The following is a 25,477-nucleotide window of genomic DNA, read 5'->3' as shown; positions in this document are numbered from 1 at the left end:
TTTATGAGACCGATATTACCCTAACACCAAAGCCAAACAAAGAAAGTACAAAAAAAAAAAAAAAAAAGCTATAAGTCAGAAGAAGCAAAGCAGATTTTATTTTCAACATTTTAACCTACCAGGGCCTGCCTGAAGGACTGGTCTCTGTTTTGTCTAATTTGGATCTCAAGCAGGAAGAACAAGTGGGCACTGCTCAGGAAAACTGTAGGGAGACTGGCCCACAGAAACCTGGGTTAAGAGATAATGGGTGGAGGCCTGAGGGGAGACGCTCTGGGATATAAAGACATTTGAAAACAGCATGTACACAGGAAATTCAAAAACATACACATACAGGCCCAGGCAAGATGCATGCTCAAACAATACCTAGGAAGACCTTAAGATTTCCCCTTGGGGTGATCACAAAGCTTACAACCAAGGCTCAGCTAATTAGTGAGAAAGTTCCCTAGCATAGGATCAGTCCACAAAGACTGGGAGAGGTGATTGTCTTTTCAAATGTCCAATGTTCAACAACAACATAAACAACAAAAGTCTCACGAGACATACAAAGAAACAGGAAAACATGATACATTCAAAGGAAGAAAATAAAGTGGCAAAACCCAGTGCTGAAGAAACATAGATATCACACTTTGTAGACAAAGACTTTAAAACAACTGTCTTAAATATGCTCAAAGAGCTAAGGGGACAACACTAATAAAGAACTAAAGGAAATCAGGAAAACAATATATGATCAAAATGAAAATATCAACAAAGAGGTAGAAATTATAAAATGGAACCAAGTAGAAAGTCTGAAGCTGAAAAATACAATGGAATTGAAAAAAAATCACTAGAGGGGTTTAATAGCAAAGTTAAGCAGGCAAAAGAAAGTCAGCAAACTTAGAGAAAGGATATTTGAACTTATGGAACTCTATCAAGTAGACCAATACATGCATTACAGGGGTCCCAGAAAGAGAAGAGAGAGAGAGAGAGAGAGAGAGAGAGGGAGGCAGAGAGGTTACTTGAAGAAATAATGACAGAAAAGTTTCCAAGTTTGTGGAAATCATGAATCTACAAATCCAAAACCAACTACCCCAATAGAATAAGCCCAAAGGGACCCACACTGAGACACAGTATAGTCAAACTGTTGAAAGACAAAGAGAAAAATTTTGAAAGCAACAAGAGAAAAGAGAAAAGATCTCATATACAAGAAATTATCAATAAGATGATCTGCCAGTTCTTCAGAAGAAACTTTGAAGTCCAGAAAGCACTGGGATGGTATATTTAAGGTAACAAAAGGAAAAAAACCATCAACCAAGAATTCTATATTTGGCAAATTTGTCCTTCAAGAATGAAGGAATAATTAAGACATTCTTAGATAAATGAAAACAGAGGGATTTCATTCTATTGGACTTATCCTACAAGAAATGCTAAAAGCAGTCCTTCAAGTTGAAATGAAAAGATGTGGGGTGCCTGAGTGGCTCAGTTGTTAAGCATCTGCCTTCGGCTCAGGTCATGATCCCAGGGTCCTGGGATCGAGCCCCGCATCAGGCTCCCTGCTCAGCCAGGAGCCTGCTTCTCCCTCTCCCGCTCCCCCTGCTTGTGTTCCCTCTCTAGCTGTCTCTCTGTGTCAAATAAATAAAATCCTAAAAAAAAAAAAGAAAAAGAAATGAAAGAATGTTAGACCATAACACAAAGTCATATGAAGATATAAAGATCTCCAGTAAAGGTAAACACATGAACAAATATAAAAAATAGTATTATAACTTTTGTTTGTAACTCCACCTTTCACTCTCTACAAGATTTAGAAGATAAATGCCTAAAAAATAATTACTAATTTATGTTAATAGTTACACAATATATAAAGATGTAATTTGTGACATCAATAGCACAAAGTGGAGGGAGAGCTATAAAAGAGTAGTATTTCTGTAATGTGATCGTCATTAGGTTGGTATCAATTTAAAAAAGACTGTTACAATTTCAGGATGTAATGTAATGTACTGAGCAACAATATGGATGAACAGGACCTAACAGATAAACATAGCATACAGAATACTCCAGCCAACAACAGTAGAATAAACATTTTTCTCAAGTGCACATTAAACATTCTCAAGGATAGACCAAATGCTAGACCACTAAACAAGTCTTTTTTTTTTAAAGATTTTATTTATTTATTTGACAGACACACAGTGAGAGAGGGAACACAAGCAGGGGGAGGGGGAGGGAGAAGCAGGCTTCCACAGAGCAGGGAGCCTGATGCGGGGCTTGATCCCAGGACCCTGGGGTCATGACCTGAGCCGAAGGCAGGTGCTTAATGACTGAGCCACCCAGGCACCCCACACGTCTTAATAAATGTAAATAGATTGACATAATACAAAGAAACTTCTCCAACCTCAGTGAAATGAAACAAGAAATCAACAGCAGAAGGAAAATTGGAAAATTTACAAGTATGTGGAAATTAAATGACACATTCTTAAATGATCAAAGGTCAAAGAAGAAATCACAAAAATTATTAGAAAATGTCTTGAGACAAATGAAAACAAAAACACAACATACCAAAATTTATGGGAAACAGCAAAAACAGTGCTAAGAGGGAAATTTATAGATATAACATATTTGACAAAAGAAATCTCAAATCAATTATGTAACTTTACACCTTAAGGAACTAAAGAAAGAACAATAAACTGAACCTGAAACTACTAGAAAGAAGGAAATAATAAAGACAAGAACAGAGATAAATAAAACAGAATAGAAAAACAACAGAGAAAATCAACTAAACCAAAATTTGGTACTTTGAATACAAAATTAACAAATCATTAGCTAGAATGACAAAATAAAGAAGACTCAGATTACTAAAATCAGAAATGAAAATGAACACATTAACATAGATTCTACAGAAATAAAGAGGATTATAAAAGCATACTATGAACAATTGTACACCAACAAATTGAATAACGTAGATGAAATGGAGAAATTTCTAGTGATAAAAAACCTATCAAGATTAAATCATGAAGAAATAAAAAATCTAAATAGACCTAAAATAAGTAAGGAGATTGAATCAATAATCAAAACCTCCCAACAAAGTCCTAGAGCAGCTGGCTTCACTAGTGAATTATACCAAATACTTAAGACAGAAATAACATCAATTTTTCTCAGACTTCCAAAAAAAAAAAAAAATGAAGAGGAGGAAACACTTCCTAACTCATTCTATGAGGCCAGCATTACTCTGATACCAAAGCCAGACAAAAACATTACAAGGGCAGAAAACTATAGAGCAATATTCCTTATGAATATCAATGCAATAATTCTCAATAAAATAATAGCAAACTGAATTCAGCAGCATATTAAGATTATATGCCATGACTATATAAGATTATTCCCAGAATGCAAGGATGGTTCAACATCTAAAAATCAATCAATGTAATATACATTAACAGAATGAAGAAAAAAAACCAGACAACCATCTCAATTGATACAGAAAGAGGATTTGATAGAATTAAACATTCTTTCATGATAAAAACACCTAACAACTAGGAATAGAAGGCAACTAGCTGAATATAATAGAGGCTATATATGAAAAACCAACAGGAAACATCATACTCAATGGTGAAAGACTAAATGTTTTTCCTTTAAGACCAGGAACAAGACAAGGATATCCACTTTTGTCCCTTATATTTAACATGGTAGTAGAAGTTCTAGCCAGATGCAACCACTCTGGAAAACAGTATGGAGGTTCCCCAAACAGTTGAAAATAGAGCTACCATACGATCCAACAATTGCACTACTGGGTATTTACCCCAAAGATACAAATGTAGGGATCCAAAGGGGTACATGCACCCCAATGTTTATAGCAGCAATGTCCACAATAGCCAAACTGTGGAAAGAGCCAAGATGTCCATCGACAGATGAATGGATAAAGAAGATGTGGTATATATACACGATGGAATATTATGCAGCCACCAAAAGGAATGGGATCTTGCCATTTGCAACGACGTGGATGGAACTGGAGGGTGTTATGCTGAGTGAAATAAGTCAATCAGAGAACGACATGTATCATATGACCTCACTGATACGAGGAATTCTTAATCTCAGGAAACAAACTGAGGGTTGCTGGAGTGGTGGGGGTGTGGGAGGGTGGGGTGGCTGGGTGATAGACATTGGGGAGGGTATGTGCTATGGTGAGCGCTGTGAATTGTGCAAGACTGTTGAATCACAGATCTGTACCTCTGAAACAAATAATGCAATATAGGTTAAGAAAAAAAAAGAAGAAGAAGAAGATAGCAGGAGGGGAAGAATGAAGGGGAGGAAATCGGAGGGGGAGACGAACCATGAGAGACGATGGACTCTGAAAAACAAACTGAGGGTTCTAGAGGGGAGGAGGGTGGGGGGATGGGTCGGCCTGGTGATGGGTATTAAAGAGGGCACATTCTGCGTGGAGCACTGGGTTTTATGCACAAACAATGAATCATGGAACACTACATCAAAAACTAATGATGTAGTGTATGGTGATTAACATAACAACAACAACAAAAAGAAGTTCTAGCCAGAGCAATTAAGCAAGAAAAAGAAATAGAAGGCATCCAAATTGGAAGGGAAGAAGTAAAATTATCTGTTTGCTGATGACATGATCTTATGTTTAGAAAACTGTAAAGATTTCACACACAAAAAAGAAAACCCCAGATAGAACTAATAAATGAATTCAGCAAAGTTGCAGATACAAAAACAAAAAAACAAAAAAAAAACCAAACAAACCAGTGGCTTTTCCATAACTAATAATGAACAATTCAAAAAAGAAATTAAGAAAATAACTTTATTGATGATAGCACAAAAAAAGAAAAAATACTTGGGAATTCACTTCACCAAGGAGATGAAAGACTTATATCTTAAAAAGTATAAAACACTGGGCTGCCTAGGTGGCTCAGTCAGTTGAGTGTCCAACTCTTGGTTAAGTGTCAACTCTTGGTTTCTGCTCAGGTCATTACCTTGCAGTTGTGGAATCAAGCTCTGTGTCAGGATCCTCTCTCGGCCCAGAGTCTGCTTCAGATTCTATCTCCTCCCTTTGCCCCTCCCATTGCTCACATGTGTATGCTCTCTCAAATAAATAAATAAATAAATAAGATCTTTAAAAAAAAAGTATAAAACCCTGCTGGAAAAAACTAAAAGAAGGCATAAATAAATGAAAAGACCTCATATTCATTATTGAAAGATTTGGTATTGTTAAGATTTTAATAGTACCCAAAGTGATCTACAGATTTACTGCAATCCTTATCAGAATTCCAAAGACATTTGTTTCTTGCAGAAACAGGAAAATCTATCCTAAAATTCTTACAGAATCCCAAGAGATCCTGAATAGGCAAAACAATCTTGAAAAAGAAGAACAAGGTTGAAGGACTCACACTTCCTGACTGCAAAACTTATAGAAAGCTACAGTAATCAAAACAGCATAATGTTGGTATAAAGACATATACCAATAGTATAGAATAGATAGCCCAGAAATAAACCTCACATACATGATTAAATGGTTTTTGACAAGGGTATCAAGACTATTCAGTGGGGAAAGGACAGTCTTTTCAACAAATAGTGCTTGGAAAACTAGATATCTACATGCAAAAGAATGAAGTCGGACTCTTCCTTACACCATACATAAAAGTTAACTGAAAATGGGTCAAAGACCTAAGTGTAATTATAAAACTCTTAGAACAAAACATAGGGGAAGAGCTTCATGACTTTGGATTTGGCAATGATTTCTTGGATGTAACACCGAAAGCACAGTCAGCAAATATAAGAAAAGATGAATTAGATCTCTTCACAAATTCAATACTTTGGGGCATCAGATTGATCAAAGGAATAAAAGATCACTCAAAGAATGAAAGGAAATACTTAAAAATCACATATCTGACAAGGAATTAATACACAGAACATACAAATAACTCCTAAAACTCACAACAAGTAACCCAATACAAAAATAGGGAAAGGAGGATTTCAGAAGGCGGGGGGCATAGGGTAGCCGGGTGATGGGTATTAAGGAGGGCATGTGTTGTGATGAGCACTGGGTGTTATACACAACTAATGAATTGTTGAACACTACATCGAAAAACTAATGATGGCTAACTGAACATAATAAAAAAAATAAGGACAGGATTTGAATAAACTCTTCCCCAATGAAAATATAAAAGTGGCCAATAAGCACATGAAAAAAATGCTTAACATCACTAATCATTAGGGAAATGCAAATCAAGACCACAATAAGATACCACTTGACATCCATTAGGATGGCTATCATTGAAGAAAGAATACATGTGTTGGCTATGATGTGAAGAAGTTGAAACCTTTGTGTATTCCTGATGGGAATATAAAATGGTGCAGCTGATGTGGAAAACAGTATGCCTGTTTCCCACAAAATTAAATATAGAATTTCCATATGATCCAGCAATTGCACTTCTGGATATACATCTAAAAGAATTGAGAGCGGACACTCACACAGATATTTATACACTCATGTTCTTAGTAGCATTATTCACAGTACCAAAAGGTGGAAACAAACCAAATGTCTATTGAGAGATGGATAAGCTACATGTAAATAATGAAATATTAACTCAGTCTTAAAAAGGAATGAAATTCTGTTACATGCTACAATATGGATAAACCTTGGAGACATTATGCTAAGTGAAATAAGGCAGACATAATGGGACAAATACCATATGGTTCTACTCATAGAAGGTACCTAGAGTAGTCAAATTCATAGAGATGGAAAGTGAAGTAGTGGTTACCAGGGGCTGGTGGAGGAGGAAGTGGTAAATTGTTGTTTAGTAGGCACAGAGTTTCATTTTGGGATGATGAAAATCACTGGAGATGGGTAGTGGTGATATGCACAATGTGAATGTAGTTAATGCCACTGACTTCTATACTTAAAAATGGTTAAAAGTGTAAGTTTTATCTTATGTATATTTTACCACAATAAAAAATTAAAGAGTGGGTGGGGCTCAGGACAAGAGAAGTCTATGTAAGGGATCCATACTGTCTTATAAGCTTCTCCATCTCTTGGGCCATATGACCCAGCAGGTATGGTACTGAAGTGTTTGTGATAGTTTAGTGATATCATATGAAGCTTTTAATAATCCTCTATAACTGAATCTTATGCAAGCTTTTAGGATTTGGGAGCAGAGCTATGTCACCTTCTTCTTTATATAACTATTCTCTTTTTGAGAAATTGTTTTACTACCAGGCCCTAGTAGAAATTGAATGCTTGACCATGAGTGATCAGATTACCTTGTGACCTGAGCAGCCTATAATATACTAAATGTATTCAGATACACCAAACTATAAAGTTGGTTATGCCTAACATTAAGAAGAAGTGGTACACATGAGATCAGTCTCAAGCAAGTCTTTTAAGGCTCAAGTAAATTGTATGAACAAGTGGCCCAGTGTCCATCATCTCTACTACTACAACATTGCCTCTTCCCTCTCACCTTTCATCCAAGGCATCATGGTGAGCCACCTGTGTCCTATTGAGTGCAGAAGAAAAATATCTGGGACTGACTTATAGATAGTTCTGCATTCTATGGTGCAGAGTAGATAGCTACAACACTATGGCCACTCTTTGGGATGGTCCTAAAGGTGAAGAAAGGAAAACTACAATTGGGAGAACTTGAAACAGTACACCTGTTGTTCATTTTGTTTGAAAAGAGAGATAGCTAGGTCTATGGTCATTCTGATTCATGGGTAGTGTCTGACTGGCTGGATGGTCTGGAACTTGGAAGGAACATGATTGGAAAAGTGATGACAAAGAGGTCTGGGGAAGGGGTCTATATGGACAGATTGAATGGGCAGAATGTGAAGATATTTGTGTTTCATGTGATCCCAAAGAGCAATCTTATTAGAGGATGATCATAATAATCAGGTGGATGAGTGATACATTCCATGTATGTCAGTCAGCCTTTTCCCCCCCTTTATCCCTGGCCCTGCCCAACTGACTCATGAACAAAGTGGCCATGATGCCATGATACATGCTAGATGTGGGCTCAGGAGCATGGATTTCCACTTAACAAGGTCAATCTGACAACAGCTATTACTAAGTGTCCAACTTGCTAACACAGGAGTCTGAGACCAAGCTTCCGTTTCCAAGAGGTATCAGCCATCCATGAGGTATATTGAATCAGGCTATTTTCATTATGCAGGGGGCAGATCTTTTTTCTCACTGGATAAATAGATACTTCTGGAAATGAATTTCCTTCCCCACTTGCAATGTTTCTATCAAAACCACCATGCATGGACTTATGAAATGTTTTAGTCACCATTGTGTTATTCTACACAACACTACTTTTAACCAAGAAACTCATTTTACAACAAATAAAGGCAGCAATGAGTCCATGCTCATGGTCTTATTATGTTGCCTCTTACCCTGAAATAGTGGCTTAATAGGATGATTGGCCTTTTTCTTATGATAAAAATTTACTATTTTAACCATTCATAAGTGTATAATTCAATGGCATTAAGGACATTTACAATGTTGTGCAGACATCGTCACTATCTAGTTCCCAAACTTTTTCATCACCCCAAAAGGAAACCCCATACCCATTAAGCAGTCACTCCTCATTCCTCCTTCTCCCCAGTGCCTGGCAACTACTAATTGGCTTTCTGTCTCTATGGTTTGCCTCTTCTGGATAATTTATATAAACGAAATCATACAATATGTTGCATCTGGCTTCTTCACTTAGAATGTTTTCAAGGTTCATCCCTATTGCAGCATTGAAATAGCCTTTGGAAGAATCAATAATCCCTTCATCTGAGTTGTGATACCTTTTGTAGCTAGAATAATGTTCTCCAAGTTTTGCCGTGTGTTCTAAATCTAAATATATATCCATGGAGAGGAGGAGCAAGATGGCGGAGGAGTAGGAGACCTAAATTTCGTCTGCTCCCAGGAATTCAGCTAGATAGGTATCAAACCACTCTGAACACCTACGAACTCAACAGGAGATTGAAGAAAAGAATAGCAGCAACTCTCTGAACAGAAAAGCGACCACTTTCTGGAAAAGTCATATTCTATCCCGTCATTGTACTTAACCTTATTTTTGGTATATATATAAGTTGTTCTCTCTTTAAAATTTTGGGATACAGTTTCTTCTAACAGACCAAAATATACCCTAAATCTCTAGTGTATGGCTTTGCTCTAGTCTCCTGCCTGATCACATTCTCTCCCCCCCATTTTTTTAAATTTCTCTCCTTTCTTTTCTCAACCAACTTCTTATCTTACCAATTCCTTTTATAAAATCTTTTATAATTTTCATCTTTACAGTCAATTTCCATCCCTTCATCATATTTCCCTTTATTTTTGTACATATATAAGTTTTTTTTCTTAAAATTTTGGGAAGCACTTTCTTCTAACAGACCAAAATACTCCCAAAATCTAGTGTGTGGCACTGATCTATTCACCAGCCTGATCATATTTGATCATATCCTTTTTTTTTTCTTTTTTTCCCGTTTTTTCTTTCTTTCCCTTTCTTTTCCCCCAGTTTGGGGTCTCTTCTGATTTGTTTAGTGTGTATTTTTCTATGGGTTGTTGTTAACCTGTGAGCATTTTGTTCTCTCATTCATTCGTTCTCCTCTGGACAAAATGACAAGAAAGAAAAACTCACCTCAAAAAAAAGAACAAGAGGCAGTACCGACTGCCAGGGACCTAACTAATATGGACATTAGTAAGATGTCAGAACTAGAGTTCAGAATGACAATTATAAAGATACTAGCTGGGCTTGAAAAAAGCATGGAAGATACTAGAGAAACCCTTTCTGGAGAAATAAAAGAACTGAAATCTAACCAAGTCCAAATCAAAAAGGCTATAAATGAGGTGCAATAAAAAATGGAGGCTCTAACTGCTAGGATAAATGAGGCAGAAGAGAGAATTAGTGATGCAGAAGACCAAATGATGGAGAATAAAGAAGCTGAGAAAACAAGAGATAAACAACTAGTGGATCACAAGGGCAGAATTCAAGAGATAAGTGATACCATAAGACAAAACAATATTAGAATAATTGGGATCCCAGAAGAAGAAGAAAGAGAGAGAGGGGCAGAAGGCATATTGGAGCAAATTATAGCAGAGAACTTCCCTAATTTGGGGAAGGAAACGGGCATCAAAATCCAGGAGGCACAGAGAACCCCCCTCAATATCAGTAAAAATAGGTGTACACCCTGACATCTAATTGTACAACTTATGAGTCTCAGAGACAAAGAGAAAATCCTGAAAGCAGCTCGCACAAGAGGTCTGTAAGCTACAATGGTAGAAATATTAGATTGGCAAAAGGCCTATCCACAGAGACCTGGCAGGCCAGAAAGGACTGGCATGATATCTTCAGAGCACTAAACGAGAAAAATATGCAGCCAAGAATACTATATCCAGCTAGGCTGTCATTGACAATAGGAGAGATAAAAAGCTTCCAGGACAAACAAAAACTAAAGGAATTTGCAAACACCAAACCAGTCCTACAAGGAATATTGAAAGGGATCCTCTAAGCAAAGAGAGAGCCTAAAAGTAACATAGACCAGAAAGGAACAGAGACAATATACAGTGACAATTGCCTTACAGGCAATACAATGGCACTAAATTCATATCTTTCAATAGTTACCCTGAATGTAAATGGGCTAAATGCCCCAATCAAAAGACACAGGCTATCAGATTGGATAAAAAAACAAGATCCACCAATATGCTGTCTGCAAGAGACTCATTTTAGATGCAAAGACACCTCCAGATTGAAAGTGAAGGGTTGGAAAACCATTTACCATGCTATTGGACATCAAAAGAAAACTGGGGTGGCAATCCTTATATCAGACAAATTAGATTTTAAACCAAAGACTATAATAAGAGATGAGGAAGGACACTACATCATACAGGGTCTATCCAACAAGAAGATCTAACAATTGTAAATATCTATGCCCCAAACATGGGAGAAGCAAATTATATAAGCCAATTAATAACAAAATCAAAGAAACACATCGACAACAATACAATAATAGTGGGGGACTTTAACACCCCCCTCACTGAAATGGACAGATCATCTAAGCAAAAGATCAACAAGGAAATAAAGACTTTAAATGACACACTGGACCAAATGGACTTCACAGATATATTCAGAACATTCCATCCCAAAACAACAGAATACACATTCTTCTCTAGTGCCCATGGAACATTCTCCAGAATAGATCACATCCTAGGTCACAAATCAGGTCTCAACCGGTACCAAAAGATTGGGATCATTCCCTGCATATTTTCAGACCACAGTGCTTTGCAACTAGAACTCAATCACAAGAGGAAAGTCAGAAAGAACTCAAATACATGGAAGCAAATGAATGAGTCAACCAGGAAATTAAAGAAGAATTTAAAAAATTCATGGAAACAAATGAAAATGAAAACACAACTGTTCATAATCTTTGGGATGCAGCAAAGGCAGTCCTAAGAGGAAAGTATATAGCAATACAAGCCTTATTCAAGAAACAAGAAAGGTCTCAAATACACAAACTAACCCTACACCTAAAGGAGCTGGAGAAAGAACAGCAAATAAAGCCTAAACCCAGCAGGAGAAGAGAAATCATAAAGATCAGAGCAGAAATCAATGAAATAGAAACCAAAAGAACAGTAGAACAGATCAACACAACTAGGAGCTGGTTCTTTGAAGGAATTAATAAGATTGATAAACCCCTGGCCAGACTTATCAAAAAGAAAAGAGAAAGGACCCAAATCAATAAAATCATGAATGAAAGAGGAAAGATCACAACCAACACCAAAGAAATACAAACAATTGTAAGAACATATTATGAGCAACTATATGCCAGCAAATTAGATGATCTGGAAGAAATGGATGCATTCCTAGAGATGTATAAACTACCAAAACTGAACCAGGAAGAAACAGAAAACCTGAACAGACCCATAATCACTAAGGAAATTCAAGCAGTCATCAAAAATCTCCCAACAAACAAGAGCCCAGGGCCAGATGGCTTCCCAGGGGAATTCTACTAAACATTTAAAGAAGAATTAATACCTATTCTTCTGAAACTGTTCCAAAAAATAGAAATGGAAGGAAAACTTCCAAACTCATATTATGAGGCCAGCATTACCTTGATCCCAAAACCAGACAAAGACCACACCAAAAAGGAGAATTAGAGACCAATATCCTTGATGAACATGGATGCAAAAATTCTCACCAACATACTAGCCAATAGATTCCAACAATACATTAAAAGGATTATTCACAGGACCAAGTGGGATTTATTCCTGGGTTGCAAGGTTGGTTCAACATCCACAAATCAATCAGTGTGATACAATACATTAATAAAAGAAAGAACAAGAATCATATGATCCTCTCAATAGATGCAGAAAAAGCATTTGACAAAGTACAGCATCCGTTCTTGATTAAAACTCTTCAGAGTGTAGAGATAGAGTACATACCTCAATATCATAAAAGCCATCTATGAAAAACCCACAGCGAATATCATTCTCAATGGGGAAAAACTGAGAGCTTTTCCCCTAAGGTCAGGAACACGGCAGGGATGTCCACTATTACCACTGCTATTCAACATAGTACTCGAAGTCCTAGCCACAGCAATCAGACAACAAAAAGAAATACAAGGCATCTGAATCGGCAAAGAAGAAGTCAAACTCTCACTCTTTGCAGATGATATGATACTTTATGTGGAAAACCCAAAAGACTCAACCCCAAAACTGCTAGAACTCAAACAGGAATTCAGTAAAGTGGCAGGATATAAAATCAATGCACAGAAATCAGTGGCATTCCTATACACCAACAGCAAGACAGAAGAGAAATTAAGGAGTCGGTCCCATTTACAATTGCACCCAAAACCATAAGATACCTAGGAATAAATCTAACCAAAGAGGTAAAGAATCTGTACTCAGAAAACTATAAAATACTCATGAAAGAAATTGGGGAAGACACAAAGAAATGGAAAAACATTCCACGCTCGTGGATTGGAAGAACAAATATTGTGAAAATGTCAATGCTACCTAGAGCAATCTATACATTTAATGCAATCCCTATCAAATTACTATCAACTTTTTTCAAAGAAATGGAACAAATAATCCTAAAATTTGTATGGAACTAGAAAAGACCCCGAATAGCCAGAGGAATGTTGAAAAAAGAAAAGCAAAGCCAGTGGCATCACAATTCTGGACGTCAAGCTCTATTACAAAGCTGTAATCAAGACAGTATGGTACTGGCACAAAAACAGACACATAGATCAATGGAACAGAATAGAGAGCCCAGAAATGGACCTCAACTCTATGGTCAACTAATCTTTGACAAAGCAGGAAAGAATGTCCAATGGAAAAAAGTCTCTTCAACAAATGGTGTTGGGAAAATTGGACAGCCACATGCAGAAGAATGAAGCTGGACCATTTCCTACAGCACACACAAAAATAGACTCAAAATGGATGAAAGACCTAAATGAGAGACAGGAGTCCATCAAAATCCTGGAGGAGAACACGGGCAGCAACATCTTCGACCTCAGCCACAGCAACTTCTTCCTAGAAACATTGCCAAAGGCAAGGGAAGCAAGGGCAAAGATGAACTATTGAGACTTCATCAAGATAAAAATCTTTTGCACAGCAAAGGAAACAATCAACAAAACCAAAAGACAACAGACAGAATGGGAGAAGATATTTGCAAATGACTTATCAGATAAAGGGCTAGTATCCAAAATCTATAAAGAACTTATCAAATTCAACACCCAAAGAACAAATAATCTAATCAAGAAATGGGCAGAAGACATGAACAGACATTTTTCCAAAGAAGACATCCAAATGGCCAACAGACACATGAAAAAGTGCTCAACATCGCTCGGCATCAGGGAAATCCAAATCAAAACCTCAATGAGATACCACCTCACACTAGTCAGAAAGGCTAAAATGAACAAGTCAGGAGACGACAGATGTTGGCGGGGATGCAGAGAAAGGGGAACTCTCCTACACTGTTGGTGGGAATGCAAGCTGGTGCAGCCACTCTGGAAAACAGTATGGAGGTTCCTCAAAAAGTTGAAAATAGAGCTACCCTACAACCCAGCAATTGCACTCCTGGGTATTTACCCCAAAGATACAAATGTAGTGACCCGAAGGGGTACGTGCACTCCAATGTTTATAGTAGCAATGTCCACAATAGCCAAACTATGGAAAGAGCCAAGATGTCCACCGACAGATGAATGGATAAAGAATATGTGGTACATATACACAATGAAATATTATGCAGCCTACAAAAAAAAATGAAATCTTCCCATTTGTAATGACATGGATGAAACTAGAGGGTATTATGCTAAGCGAAATAAGTCAATCAGAGAAAGACATGTATCATATCATTTCACTGATATGAGGAATTCTTAATCTCAGGAAACAAACTGAGGGTTGCTGGAGTGGTGGGGGGTGGGAGGGATGGAGTGGCTGGGTAATAGACGTTGGGGAGGGCATGTGCTATGGTAAGCGCTGTGAACTGTGTAAGACTGATGAATCACAGACCTGTACCTCTGAAACAAATAATAAATTATATGTTAAAAAAAAAGAAGAAGAAGAAGATAGTAAGAATGGCAAAATGAAGGGGGGAAATTGGAGGGGGAGACGAACCATGAGAGATGATGGACTCTGAGAAACCAAGTGAGGGTTCTAGAGGGGAGGGGGGTTGGGGGGATGGGTTAGCCTGGTGATGGGTATTAAAGGGGGCACATATTGAATGGAGCCCTGGGTGTTATAAGCAAACAATGAATCATGGAACACTACATCAAAAATAAATAAATTAATTTAAAAAAAAAAGAAAATTAGAAAAAAAATATATCCATGGTTCAGGAATCAAGGGGTGGGAGTGGAAGTGGATCCTGTCACTTTTACCCCTTGTGAATCACATGCAAAATTTTGCTTCCAATTCCTGCAACGTTGGGTTCTGCTTGTCCAGAGGTCTTAATTCCCAACGAAGAGTGGTTCCACCAGGGTACACAGCAAGAGCTCAATCTGTAAATTGGGATTGGCAGTTAGCCATTTGGGGATTCTTGTGCTATTTAACCAACGTGCAAAGAAGAGGGTTACTCTACTGCCTGGACTGATTGATCCTGTTAAACTGATCTTTAGTTGCTACCACATGGGAATATACCTGGAATGCAGGAGATTCTTTAGGGTACCTCTTAGTATTCCCATATTCTGTAATATGAGTTAATGGAAAAGCACAACAAACCAATAGAAGTAGAACCTCTAATGGCCTAGATATTTCAGGAATAAAAATTTGGGTTGTCCCATAAGAAGAGGAACTATTATCGGCTGAGACGCTTGCTGAAGGCAAAGGGATATTTAAAAAGGTAATGGGGAAAAAAGAAAATAGTTAGAAATAGTAATTATGATTATGTTGCCAGTTGCAGATACAAGGACTATAATAGTTGTGAGCATTTTCCTTCATTTTGATATGGATATATTTGTGTATATATTAACCAGTTATTTTCTTTTTCCCCCTCTCTCTCATTCCCCTAGGATGTGTTAATAGTAGGTAACTTTATCTCTTAGTATTTAAGTTACAGGATATCAAATGGGTAATATGACTCATCAAGAAGAGGGATGAACGTCATTCAAAGATTCTATCCTCTTTTGGGAAGGGAGGGAGCTGTTTTGGGTTGTATGAAAGCTAGTTGCATCATATGGACATACACATGATTTTACTATGGTCTTTATTTGAAAATTAAATATGATTAAAAGAAGTGTGTAGGGATGTGAAGTTGATAAGAGTTCGGACTTGGTTAGTTTGCACTAGCAACTTCGCTAAGTTGGAACTACATTTCCCAGAATTCTCTTCTTTTTAGGGTTTTGGTTGGCCACAATAGAAATTTGCAAAAGATTTGAGAAGTGGAAGTGAAGCACCTGCCATTACACTTGGTAGATCCATGCAGGCTCCCAAGCACTGCTGCAGTTTTGCACATGACTTGCTGACTCACCTTACTGGCCAGGGGGCAGCAGGGGGCCTGCAGTTCCCCTAGCTTCTCTTCTGTGTCTTGGACAAGATACATGTACAGAAATTCTCCCTCTCTCTCTCTCTCTCAGTAATCTCCTATTGGTTCTGTGTTTCTGGATAACCCTGACTGATATGCTTCCCAGTATAGTAAAAAACACTGAGAACAGTTGACATTCTGGTCTTGAGATACTGCATGGTATGGTGGAAATGCCTGGTTCTGAAATCACACAGAACAGAGTTCAGTGGCACAGATGACTTATGGTCTTGTAAACTGATTCCTCATCTGTAGAACTGGTATCAAATTTTACATATGTGGCTATTGTGTGGGGTTAAATTAAATGTTATATGTAGAATACCTGTCATGGCTCACAGTGGGTGTATAGTAAATGCTAGCCCCCCTCTCTCCTAAAGAGAGATGCATTGTTTAGTTAGTGCCCTGAGTCTTATCAAATGATTGAATGGAACTGAGTCTCTTAGATGTTATTAAATGTGATGGTTATTTGAAGCATATACTGTTTGATATAATACCAATACCACCTTCTGGGTGCTTAATTTGGTTAGTTCTGCCATTTATCTGTGTAAGATCTAGGGCAAGTTATGTTTCCCTAAACCCAGTTTCAATTTAGATACTATTATCTCATGGGCTTTTTTGAGTGAGAGTGTTTAGCTTAATCCCAGGCATACAGCAGATGCTCACTATATCTACTAGATGTTGTGGGAGTAATTAGGGTTTCAAAAATGAGTGGGTCAGTTGTTGTATTTAGAGAGCTTACCATCTAGTGAAGACAACATTCATGGAACCACAGTGGAAGTTATATTTCTTTTAATAGTAGAGAACAGACAAATAGACAAATAACCATGGAAGAGGTAGAACGTTTTAAGTGATGTAAAAGTGTGTAAAGATGATAAAAGGTCTTGCAGAGTTTTGATTTATGGAATCATGAGCATTTCATGCATGACGTCATCAGTAATGGCTATGCAGTACTTTCAAAGATCTACCACCTTGCCAATGGCTAGTCATAGCAAATAAGTGGAAGGGTGGATACCCTGAGAGCAGAGCCGAATCAACAATTTTGCCAGCAGGAAAGAGCTTGTTCAGGCTGACGTCCTGGGGGCTGGAATGCATTTGAAACAATGGGTTGCAACTGAAAAGCTTTGATAGTTTGGGGAAAAATGTGACAAAATGAACCTGCAAATGACATATTCAGGTTACAGACCAGGTCAAAAGCTCCTTACTCTGCTTTCTAAAAATCAAAGCCAACAAAGAAAAACACGTTTGGTAAAAGGTCATGCAGGCTTCTTTTTTCCTTTGTCTTCTCAGTACCATCCTTTCTCATTTTTTCCAGGGCATACTCTCACTTCTTTCTCAGTCTCGGTGTTTCCCCTCCACCCTTTCACCCCCTCCTCACTCCTGCATTTTCGGCTCCTTTCTCCTCCCCTCGGCCCGGGACAGCCCTGGGGCCCCGCACCTGCCTGGGGAGAGCCCCAGCCGGGCCCCGCCAAAGGACTGGCAGTGACGTAGCAGGGAGTACGGGGTCCGCGCGGTCCGCTGACGTCACTGCCGCAGCGGTCTCCAGCGAAGTCCAAGAATGGGAAATCAAGGAGGGAAGCACAGTGGTCACCCCGCGGTTAAGGCTGAACGCTGCGAGTGCGCCGCGTGCTCTGGTTTCTGGGGTCAGAAGGCCCAAATATCGCTTGTAGCGCAGGCTGAGCCCACTTCACAGCCTGAGCGCGCTCGAAACCAAGAGTTTAGCGATAAGGGGAATGTCCCCAAACGGTGGGGCCTCGTGCGCACGCGCCTTGGGTGGAGGGCAGATAGGGGAGAGCGAGGGAGAGCTGCGAGTTGATTTTGGAGGGGGCGGAGGGAGGGCGGCGTGTGGCTGGAGAGGACAGTGACCGAGCTTAGTGTGCAGAAGTGGAGGAAGGCGGTTGCCTCCTCCCACCCCACCCCCCCGCCGCTAGTCCGTCTCCCTAGGCGCTGCGGAGGCGCGGGGCCTGCGGCGCGGCGTCGTGACGTCACGGTGGCGGCGGCCGTGGTTGGCGCACGGTCCGCGGCTGCAAAGTGTGAATTACGCCGGGCTCGCGCCGGCGGCCGAGTGAAGTCAGGCTCCGGGGGAGGGGAGGGGCAGGACGGTGGCGGCGGCCCGAGCTGGTGGCTGGTCCCAAGCCCCGCGCGCTCTGGGTCTCGCCTCTGGCTCCGGTAGTCTTTTCTTGCACCGCTTTCTTCTGTCCTTGCTCCGCTCCTGCTCTGTCCTCCCCGGACCCGCTCCTCCCGGCCAAGGAGCCCAGGGGCGGCAGGGTTCCCCCTCCGACTTTGCCTGTGCTGCTCCCGCTTGCACCCCGGAGCTGGGCGCGCGCCGGTCCTCGTAACTGTCGCCGCGGCCGCCGAAGCGTCTTCCCGCCGGCGGCCCGGGCGGAGTGTTGGGGTGGGGAAGGCGTGAGCGCGGCTTCCCGGCCCGGGGTCGGCGCCCACCCGCCCTGCCCCCGCTTCGGCCCGGCGCCCCCGCTTCGGCCCGGCGCCCCCGAGCCGCGGCCCCTTCCCAGCGCAGGGGCCGGCAGCCGCGGCTGGGCGGGCGCCGCGCGGGGGCAGGGCGGGCGTATTCAATGGAAGTATGTTACCAGCTGCCGGTGCTGCCCCTGGACAGGCCGGTCCCCCAGCACGTCCTCAGCCGCCGAGGAGCCATCAGCTTCAGCTCCAGCTCCGCGCTCTTCGGCTGCCCCAATCCCCGGCAACTCTCACAGGTAATTGCCGCCGCCGCCGCCGGGGACCCACACTTGGGGGCTTCTCTCTTTTGTTTCCCTCTTCCCACCTGGGTTCACCTTCGCGACACCCCCAATCTCCTAGCCATTTACCTCAGACCCAGCATTGTTCATTGTTTGGGGATTTCTAGGCTGGCCCTTCGATTCGAGAGCCTTTCTTTTATCCTCGAGCTTTGCACACTCAGACCCCCGGCCTTCTCTCATTACCCCTTACGCCCGCCGCCCAACCCGGGTGGGCTTTGGGAGCCCTTCAGACCTTCTCCAGGTCCGCCCCCCTCGGTGCTCAGCGGTTTAAGCTTCGAGAATGATTGCCTCCCTTTCTCGAAGTCTGGATCTTGAAGTCGGGCCTCTGTAACCTTAGCTGTGGCCTCGGGCACACCTGTCCCCCTTCGCCCGTACACACACCTGTGCCGCGTTTGCGCCTCGCCTCCCACCCTGCTCCCGCGCGCCCCGTGGCGTTCGGATGGTCCTGCGGTTCTCCGAACAATAGGCCAGTTCCTCGTCGCTGTTCCCCAGCCCCTTTTATTCTGCGGATGGACCTTAAGTGCTATCAAAGAAACAAGAATCGGGAGTGCTTCCCCGAAGAGCTTCGGTTTCTGCAAAGTTGATAACCAGGAATCAGTTTTGTTTTTAATTTGATAAGGAGATTTTAGGAGAGAAACTACTAATGCGCACTCACAGGAAGACTTGTTTTGAATGGTCCAATACCAGTTGCTCCTGAGAATTTCGGTTTTTTTCTATGGTGATGCTGTTGGCCCAATTCCTTAGTTCTGGGTGATTTTGATTGCCAGGTTTAAAATAGGCAAAAACAATTCTGTTTACATCTGAACCAAGTGCCCTCCCTTTCTGCTGCCAGAGTGTTACATGTTCATGATCAATTTTTAATTCAAATATATTTTTCCTATTGGTTAGTATTAGTATCTTTTATGAAGCATATTTTCTTTCTCCAATTATATTGTAAATATCTTGAGCCGGGTCTATGTGTATATATATTTTTAAACCGGTAGTGTGGATAGCACCTGGTAGAGATTTTGCTTATGATAGGTGTGTCCAGTAAATATTTGTCATTTGCTTCTTTGCCTAAATGGTAGAGAGAGCAAGAGACCATCTGGATTTCTCTGTGAATTGTTTTTATTTAAAAATCAGACTTATTTCACAGGACAAGATGGTGTGCTAGTGAGGTCAGAGCCAACTTTTATGGTTTACTATAATAGTTTAAATAATACTACGTTGTTATTTTGAAAGTTAGGTCCATGCTCTGCCTTTATAGTACTTAAGCTTAAAGCATTTTCAGGTTCCAGAATTAATGTAGAAGAAATGTTACTGCATTGCTGGAAAAAGTTTTTGATGCTAGTAATTAAAGGTTTTTAACGGTAGTAACTTTTTTCAATTCACAATATTATTTTACTTTCTCAGATCACAGGCACATAACTAATACCCATTTCCAGTTCAGTATAAATAATAAGGATGATCAGTAGTCTTTTATGAAATGATAAAATACAAATAAAGATACTTGTGCTCCCTGAGAAAATGAATGAGAAAGGAGATTCTAAGAGCATTAAAACAAGGCTGATACCAGGGTTTTACCTGTTGTCTTAATTAATCCCCAGAGGCCAATTTTAAGCCCTACTCCTTGACTCATTTCCTAGCCTTAGGTTTAAATGGGTAATGGAATTTTAAAAATATGATTTTGGCAGATAAAGCAAATATTGTAGAGTCACACCATATTACCAAGACTTGGACTATCATTTAATACTAAAACTTATGTTGCTAGTGATTTCTCTAGGGCTAGATGGGAATGTATAATAGAAAGAAAAAGAAAAGAAAATTTGGGAATCTTATTCACAGCTTTATACAATAAATGTTTGGTTAAATTCCTTGAATTTTCAGTTCCTAAGTCTAAAGCTACAGAAATTTTACAAAACTGAGGTGATTTTGTAGTTTCATTTACTCCCTAAAAAAAACCCCAAACCTGGTTTTCTTTTTTTTGGGGTGCTATGAAATTATTTTTCTGAATCTTTCTATTTTAGAGTATGTTATAAACTAGCAATCTTTTCAGTTCTTCAGTTTCACCATAATATTAGAGACTGTCTCGTCATAGGTACTTAATACTTACTGGATGAGTGAATAAGTAATGAAGTTATATCTGACTGGGCATCAGTTTTAAATATGAAAATAATGTAAGGACTTTTATCAGGGTATAGCAGTAACTCATTTATCCGGAACTTGGTTTAGAGACTTTAAAGAGATTCAGGAGATAAGCAGAAGACTGAGCAACCAAAATATAGATTTGATGATCCTCTTAAGCCTGTGTGTTTTAGGCAAAATTCTGACAAATTTGAGTTGCAAGCAACAGCAAATTTGAAGGGGTTGGAAGCTGCTACAATTACGTTCTCACTGATACTTGGAAAAGTTGACATCGGACACACCAAAGTAGGAGATCAGACGAAAAACTGTTCAAAGCCAGCAACTTTTAAAAGGGAACCCTGAGGACATAACAGTTTAGGAGCTTGAGTGTTGTACAACACAATAATTATTAGTCAAAATAGTACTTAATTGAATCTGTTTTTAAAAATTGAAAGATCCCACTTAAAAAAAATCTCCATGCCAAACAATTTAAGTGTTGGTGCTTACATGGATAAGGGTGAGTTGTCTGAAAAACTCATTTCTGTGGAATACCAACTGTCCCAAGAATGCCAAGTAAATGAGGCATTAGCTTTTTGTTTCAAACCAGGTCATGTACTACTTTCTCAATTGGTTAATAGGAGTTCTTTGAATTATTTGAAAAATCAGAATAAGAGAAGCTTGTTTTTGCCATTTTAGGGTATCTGTTGTTGATAGCTAAGATTAAAGATTTATCTTGCAGAATAAAGTTTTTCTTTAGATAAAATATTGTGAGAGCAGAAATTGTCTTGTTTGGGGTGCCTGGGTGGCTCAGTCATTTAAACATCTGCCTTCCACTCAGGTCTTGATTTCAGGGTCCTGGGATCAAGTCCTGAATTGGGCTCTCTGCTCAGCAGGGTGTCTGCTTCTTCCTCTCACTCTCCCCCCGCCCAAAAGAAAAAAGAAATGGTCTTGTTCACTACTGTGTCCATGGTGCTTTGCATAGGTCGGTGCTTGGTAAGTGTGGAAGTTAGGTTAGTGTATTGATGACACGCCAAAGCACTGCACTTGCGATTATTTTAGTCATATTTTCTATGCACTGGAGAGAAATATTTGGGTTAGAAATTTGTGATCTAATTTTTTAAATTGATCATAAATCGATGGTATATATTATTATTGAACAAAATATTGGGGTCTCTTTCTTGAAGACATTATCTTTTTAGAGCAGTTTTAAGTTCACAGCACAATTGAGTGCAAGGTAAAGAGATCTCCCGTATGCTTTCTGGCCTGGTACATGCATAGCCTCCCCCATTATCAGCATCCCCCCCCCCGCCCCAGTAGTATATTTGTTACAATTGCTGAACCTACATTGCTGCATCATTACCACCCCGAGTCCATAGTTTACATTAGGTTCATTCTTGATGTCTTTTTCTTTCTTTTAATACAGAAACTATTCCACAAATATTTACTGAACACCTGAGAATGAGACTCCTTGTGATGAGTATAAGAAAATGTAAAGAATTAGTAATTGAAAAAAAAAAAACAAAAAAAACCTGGGAGCCTGCCAACCTAACCAAGTTTTTCTTTGATGCATTACGTTCCTTATAAACATTTTTTACTTGTAGTCATAGTGTACATCTTTGTTGTCTTTAGCAGTGTTCTTAGTATATGACAAATTATCAAGGTCCTATATGTGCCAGAACAGTTCAAAGTCCCTTGGATAAAAGTTGATTCTTAAAGAAGCTTACAGCATTATGTTCGGGAAAATGGTATGATTATATGTGACATAATTTTTGTATTGGAGTTATCAAGGCATAATGAGACTACAGGAAGGTATACCCAAATTTCCTGGGTAAATTAGAGGAATCCTCTGTAGTAGTTGAGGCTTAGGCCAAAGCCTGAAGATTATGGAGATGTTTCTAGATAAATGGGTGCATATAGGGGGAGGAGGATAGAGGATGGTCCAGAAAACTATGTAGGTCAGCACTATCCAATAGAACTTTTTGTGATAATGGAAATCTCTGCAGTATCCAGTGTAATAATCACCATCCATATGTACCTAGGTAAGCACTTGAAATGTGGCTAGTCTCACTGAGGAACTGAATTGTAAATTCAGGTTTATTTAAATAGCTGCATATGGCTAGTGGCTGCTATACTCTCAGAGAACAGTATGGCTTTATGTATACTTAAAGATCATTAGTAGTGATGTCATGTTGATCTATGAGTACCACATTATCAGAATGTTGAACGTTAGAGCTATTTCAGGTCTTGATGTTGTGCACAAAACTTTAATACCTTCTTGCATGTTTGATAAAGTCCTTAGAATGGTATCACTAGGTCGGGTCAAGAGGTAACATTTTTTGGCTTTCTAGAATGCTCTATCCTTTTATAGTACTAAGATAAATGATTATCACTCTTTCATCTCCAATCATATGTTACTAGATTATAATATTATATAAATAATAAGCATTATTTTATAAATGTTTTACAAACATTTATAGAAATGTTCTATGTGGGCACCTGGGTGGCTCAGTTGGTTAAGCGACTGCCTTCGGCTCAGGTCATGATCCTGGAGTCCCGGGATCAAGTCCCACATCGGGCTCCCTGCTCAGCAGGGAGTCTGTTTCTCCCTCTGACCCTCTTCCCTCTCGTGCTCTCTATCTCTCATTCTCTCTCTCAAATAAATAAAATCTTAAAAGAAAAAAAAAGAAATGTTCTATGTTAGTAGATGCACTGTGGTACACTGAGTTTGTTTCAACTTAAGACTAAGCAAAAATATACACTTTCTGAAGTGTTTCTGTGCATTTGCATTTCCTCTTTTGTCAAATTTCATTTGCATATCTTGTGCTCATTTGTAAGGACTGTTATATATCTAATGTCAGTTTGTAATTGTGCATTATTCCAAATTACTCTTAGCATAGTAGTTGCCTCTTCACAAATCTACATTCAGAAGCCAGTACAAGGAGTAATGTGAACAGTCGGTGGGATGTCCTGGGAGTGGTTCAGTTGCTGAGACCTTCCTCCTTGTCTACTGCCAAAACACTTGTTTTGTTAGGATCTTGGTTTCGTTTTTCTATTTTCAGAAATGTTTCATACTTTGATTTAAGTTTAATAGCATCACGTTTTGGCTTTTACTTCTGAAGTAGTGTATATTTATGCTATAATTCAAATATATGTTCAAACATAATATTAATGTAAATTTATAGTGTATTTGGAGTGTTGTTCTGATTGAGGAGTAGGGTGTTCAAATTGCTAGTTTATAAGTTGTCATCAGGAACACATTTAGTCTATGGGACGTGATTGGAAGAGGTTTTAGACCTATGCCCAGATTCTGTTGCTTTGTTGTTATGCTTAGAGTTCCATCAGCTGTACATACTACCTATTTGAGAATTCTTTTTTTTTTTTTTTATTTGAGAGAGAGAGAATGAGAGATAGGAGCACGAGAGGGAAGAGGGTCAGAGGGAGAGCAGACTCCCTGCTGAGCAGGGAGCCCGATGTGGGACTCGATCCGAGGACTCTAGGATCATGACCTGAGCCGAAGGCAGTCGCTTTAACCAACTGAGCCACCCAGGCGCCCCTCGAGAATTCTTTTTTAAACACAAATGTCCTGCAAGAGGTAAAATATTAAGCCTTTTCAGGGAGTTACGAAGAGTAGGGAACTCACTTTGGGTGGAAAGGAGAGGCACTGTCCATTCTCTTTGAGGCAATTTGATAAGACTTCTGCTAATACTTTAGTGTAAGTTTCAACCATTCCTTCCTTCCTTCCCTCCCTCCCCCTTTTTTTTTTCCTTTTCTTTTCATGAAGAACCAGAGTAATTTTAGAGAATTAATGTCTTTCTAGTGATAGGTATAGCAACAAGTTTGGGAAGCGAAGAGCTAAAGGAAGAAAAAGTTGATAAAGCTTAGCTTAATTCAGATTTTTGCCTAGGACTATTAATATCCATTTAGTTGGACTAAAGACACTTAGGAAATTCAGGTGATAAAGAACCCTCATTGCATGGAGATCTTAAGGAATTTAATTTTCTGTACCAAAGACTGTGTGTTTGTGTTTATATAAAATCTAATTTTGTTAGAAGTACCTTGACTAAAGATCTTTAAGATCTGGGCATTCTTATATTCCCTTTGGCCATTCCAGAAAACTTCAACAATTTTTAATCTTCTAATTTAGCAGCAACTTAAAACTTCTTTATTCTACAGATTGCTCATATCTTATGATTAATTTGAATTGAGAGAAAATTAAGTGTTTATTCTCTCCCACATTTAAATAGCCTCTTCTTGCCTAAACACAACATAGACTTTGTTGATTTTTATATTGTTGTTGAATATGTCTTTCAAAGGTTACTCGCAAATAAATGATACTTTCACGTTTTTGCATCCAGGTGTACTGTGTGAGGTAGTAGTATATGAGCAAAGGGACAAAAGACGAGCCTCTGAAGCTTGCAGAGCTTCATGTTGACTGCTGGCAGGTGCCCTTCCGAACGGACCTGTGCCAGGGATCTTGTGGTGGGAACCAGAAGTTTCTCCTGCCTGTGATTTTGAGTAGGAATTTTGGATTACTGCTCCATGCCTCCATCTGCTGGTAGGGAGGGCTCTTCGTTTTCTGAAGGTGATGTCGAGAGAGAGAGAGAGAGAGAGAGAGAGAGAGAGAGAGAGAGAGAGAG

General features: G+C 39.5%; 1 protein-coding gene across 6 annotated transcripts in view; it reads left to right on the top strand.

Moving 5' to 3' along the window:
• The window catches only part of PDE7A (phosphodiesterase 7A), a 208,599-nt gene that overhangs the window by 73,563 nt on the left and 109,559 nt on the right, over positions 1–25,477 (top strand). Inside the window, exon 1 of one of the 6 annotated variants that reach the window (XM_073892828.1) lies at positions 17,541–18,695. The exons of 1 other annotated variant lie outside the window; for it this stretch is intronic. In XM_073892828.1, coding sequence (XP_073748929.1) covers positions 18,558–18,695 — 138 coding nt within the window. In that variant the 5' untranslated portion in view covers positions 17,541–18,557. Of the gene's footprint in view, positions 1–17,540; positions 18,696–25,477 lie in introns of those variants that run through there. 4 more of the 6 variants (XM_025870650.2, XM_025870649.2, XM_025870648.2 and 1 more) reach the window with 4 other exon arrangements.

The sequence above is a fragment of the Callorhinus ursinus genome, unplaced genomic scaffold (assembly GCF_003265705.2).
Source record: "Callorhinus ursinus isolate GAN/ISIS: 27379988/994484 unplaced genomic scaffold, GSC_fseal_2.0 scaffold5, whole genome shotgun sequence".
Classification (NCBI taxonomy): Eukaryota; Metazoa; Chordata; class Mammalia; order Carnivora; family Otariidae; genus Callorhinus; species Callorhinus ursinus.
The sequence above is the reverse complement of the archived record's forward strand: the minus strand, read 5'-3'. Positions and strand labels throughout refer to the sequence as shown.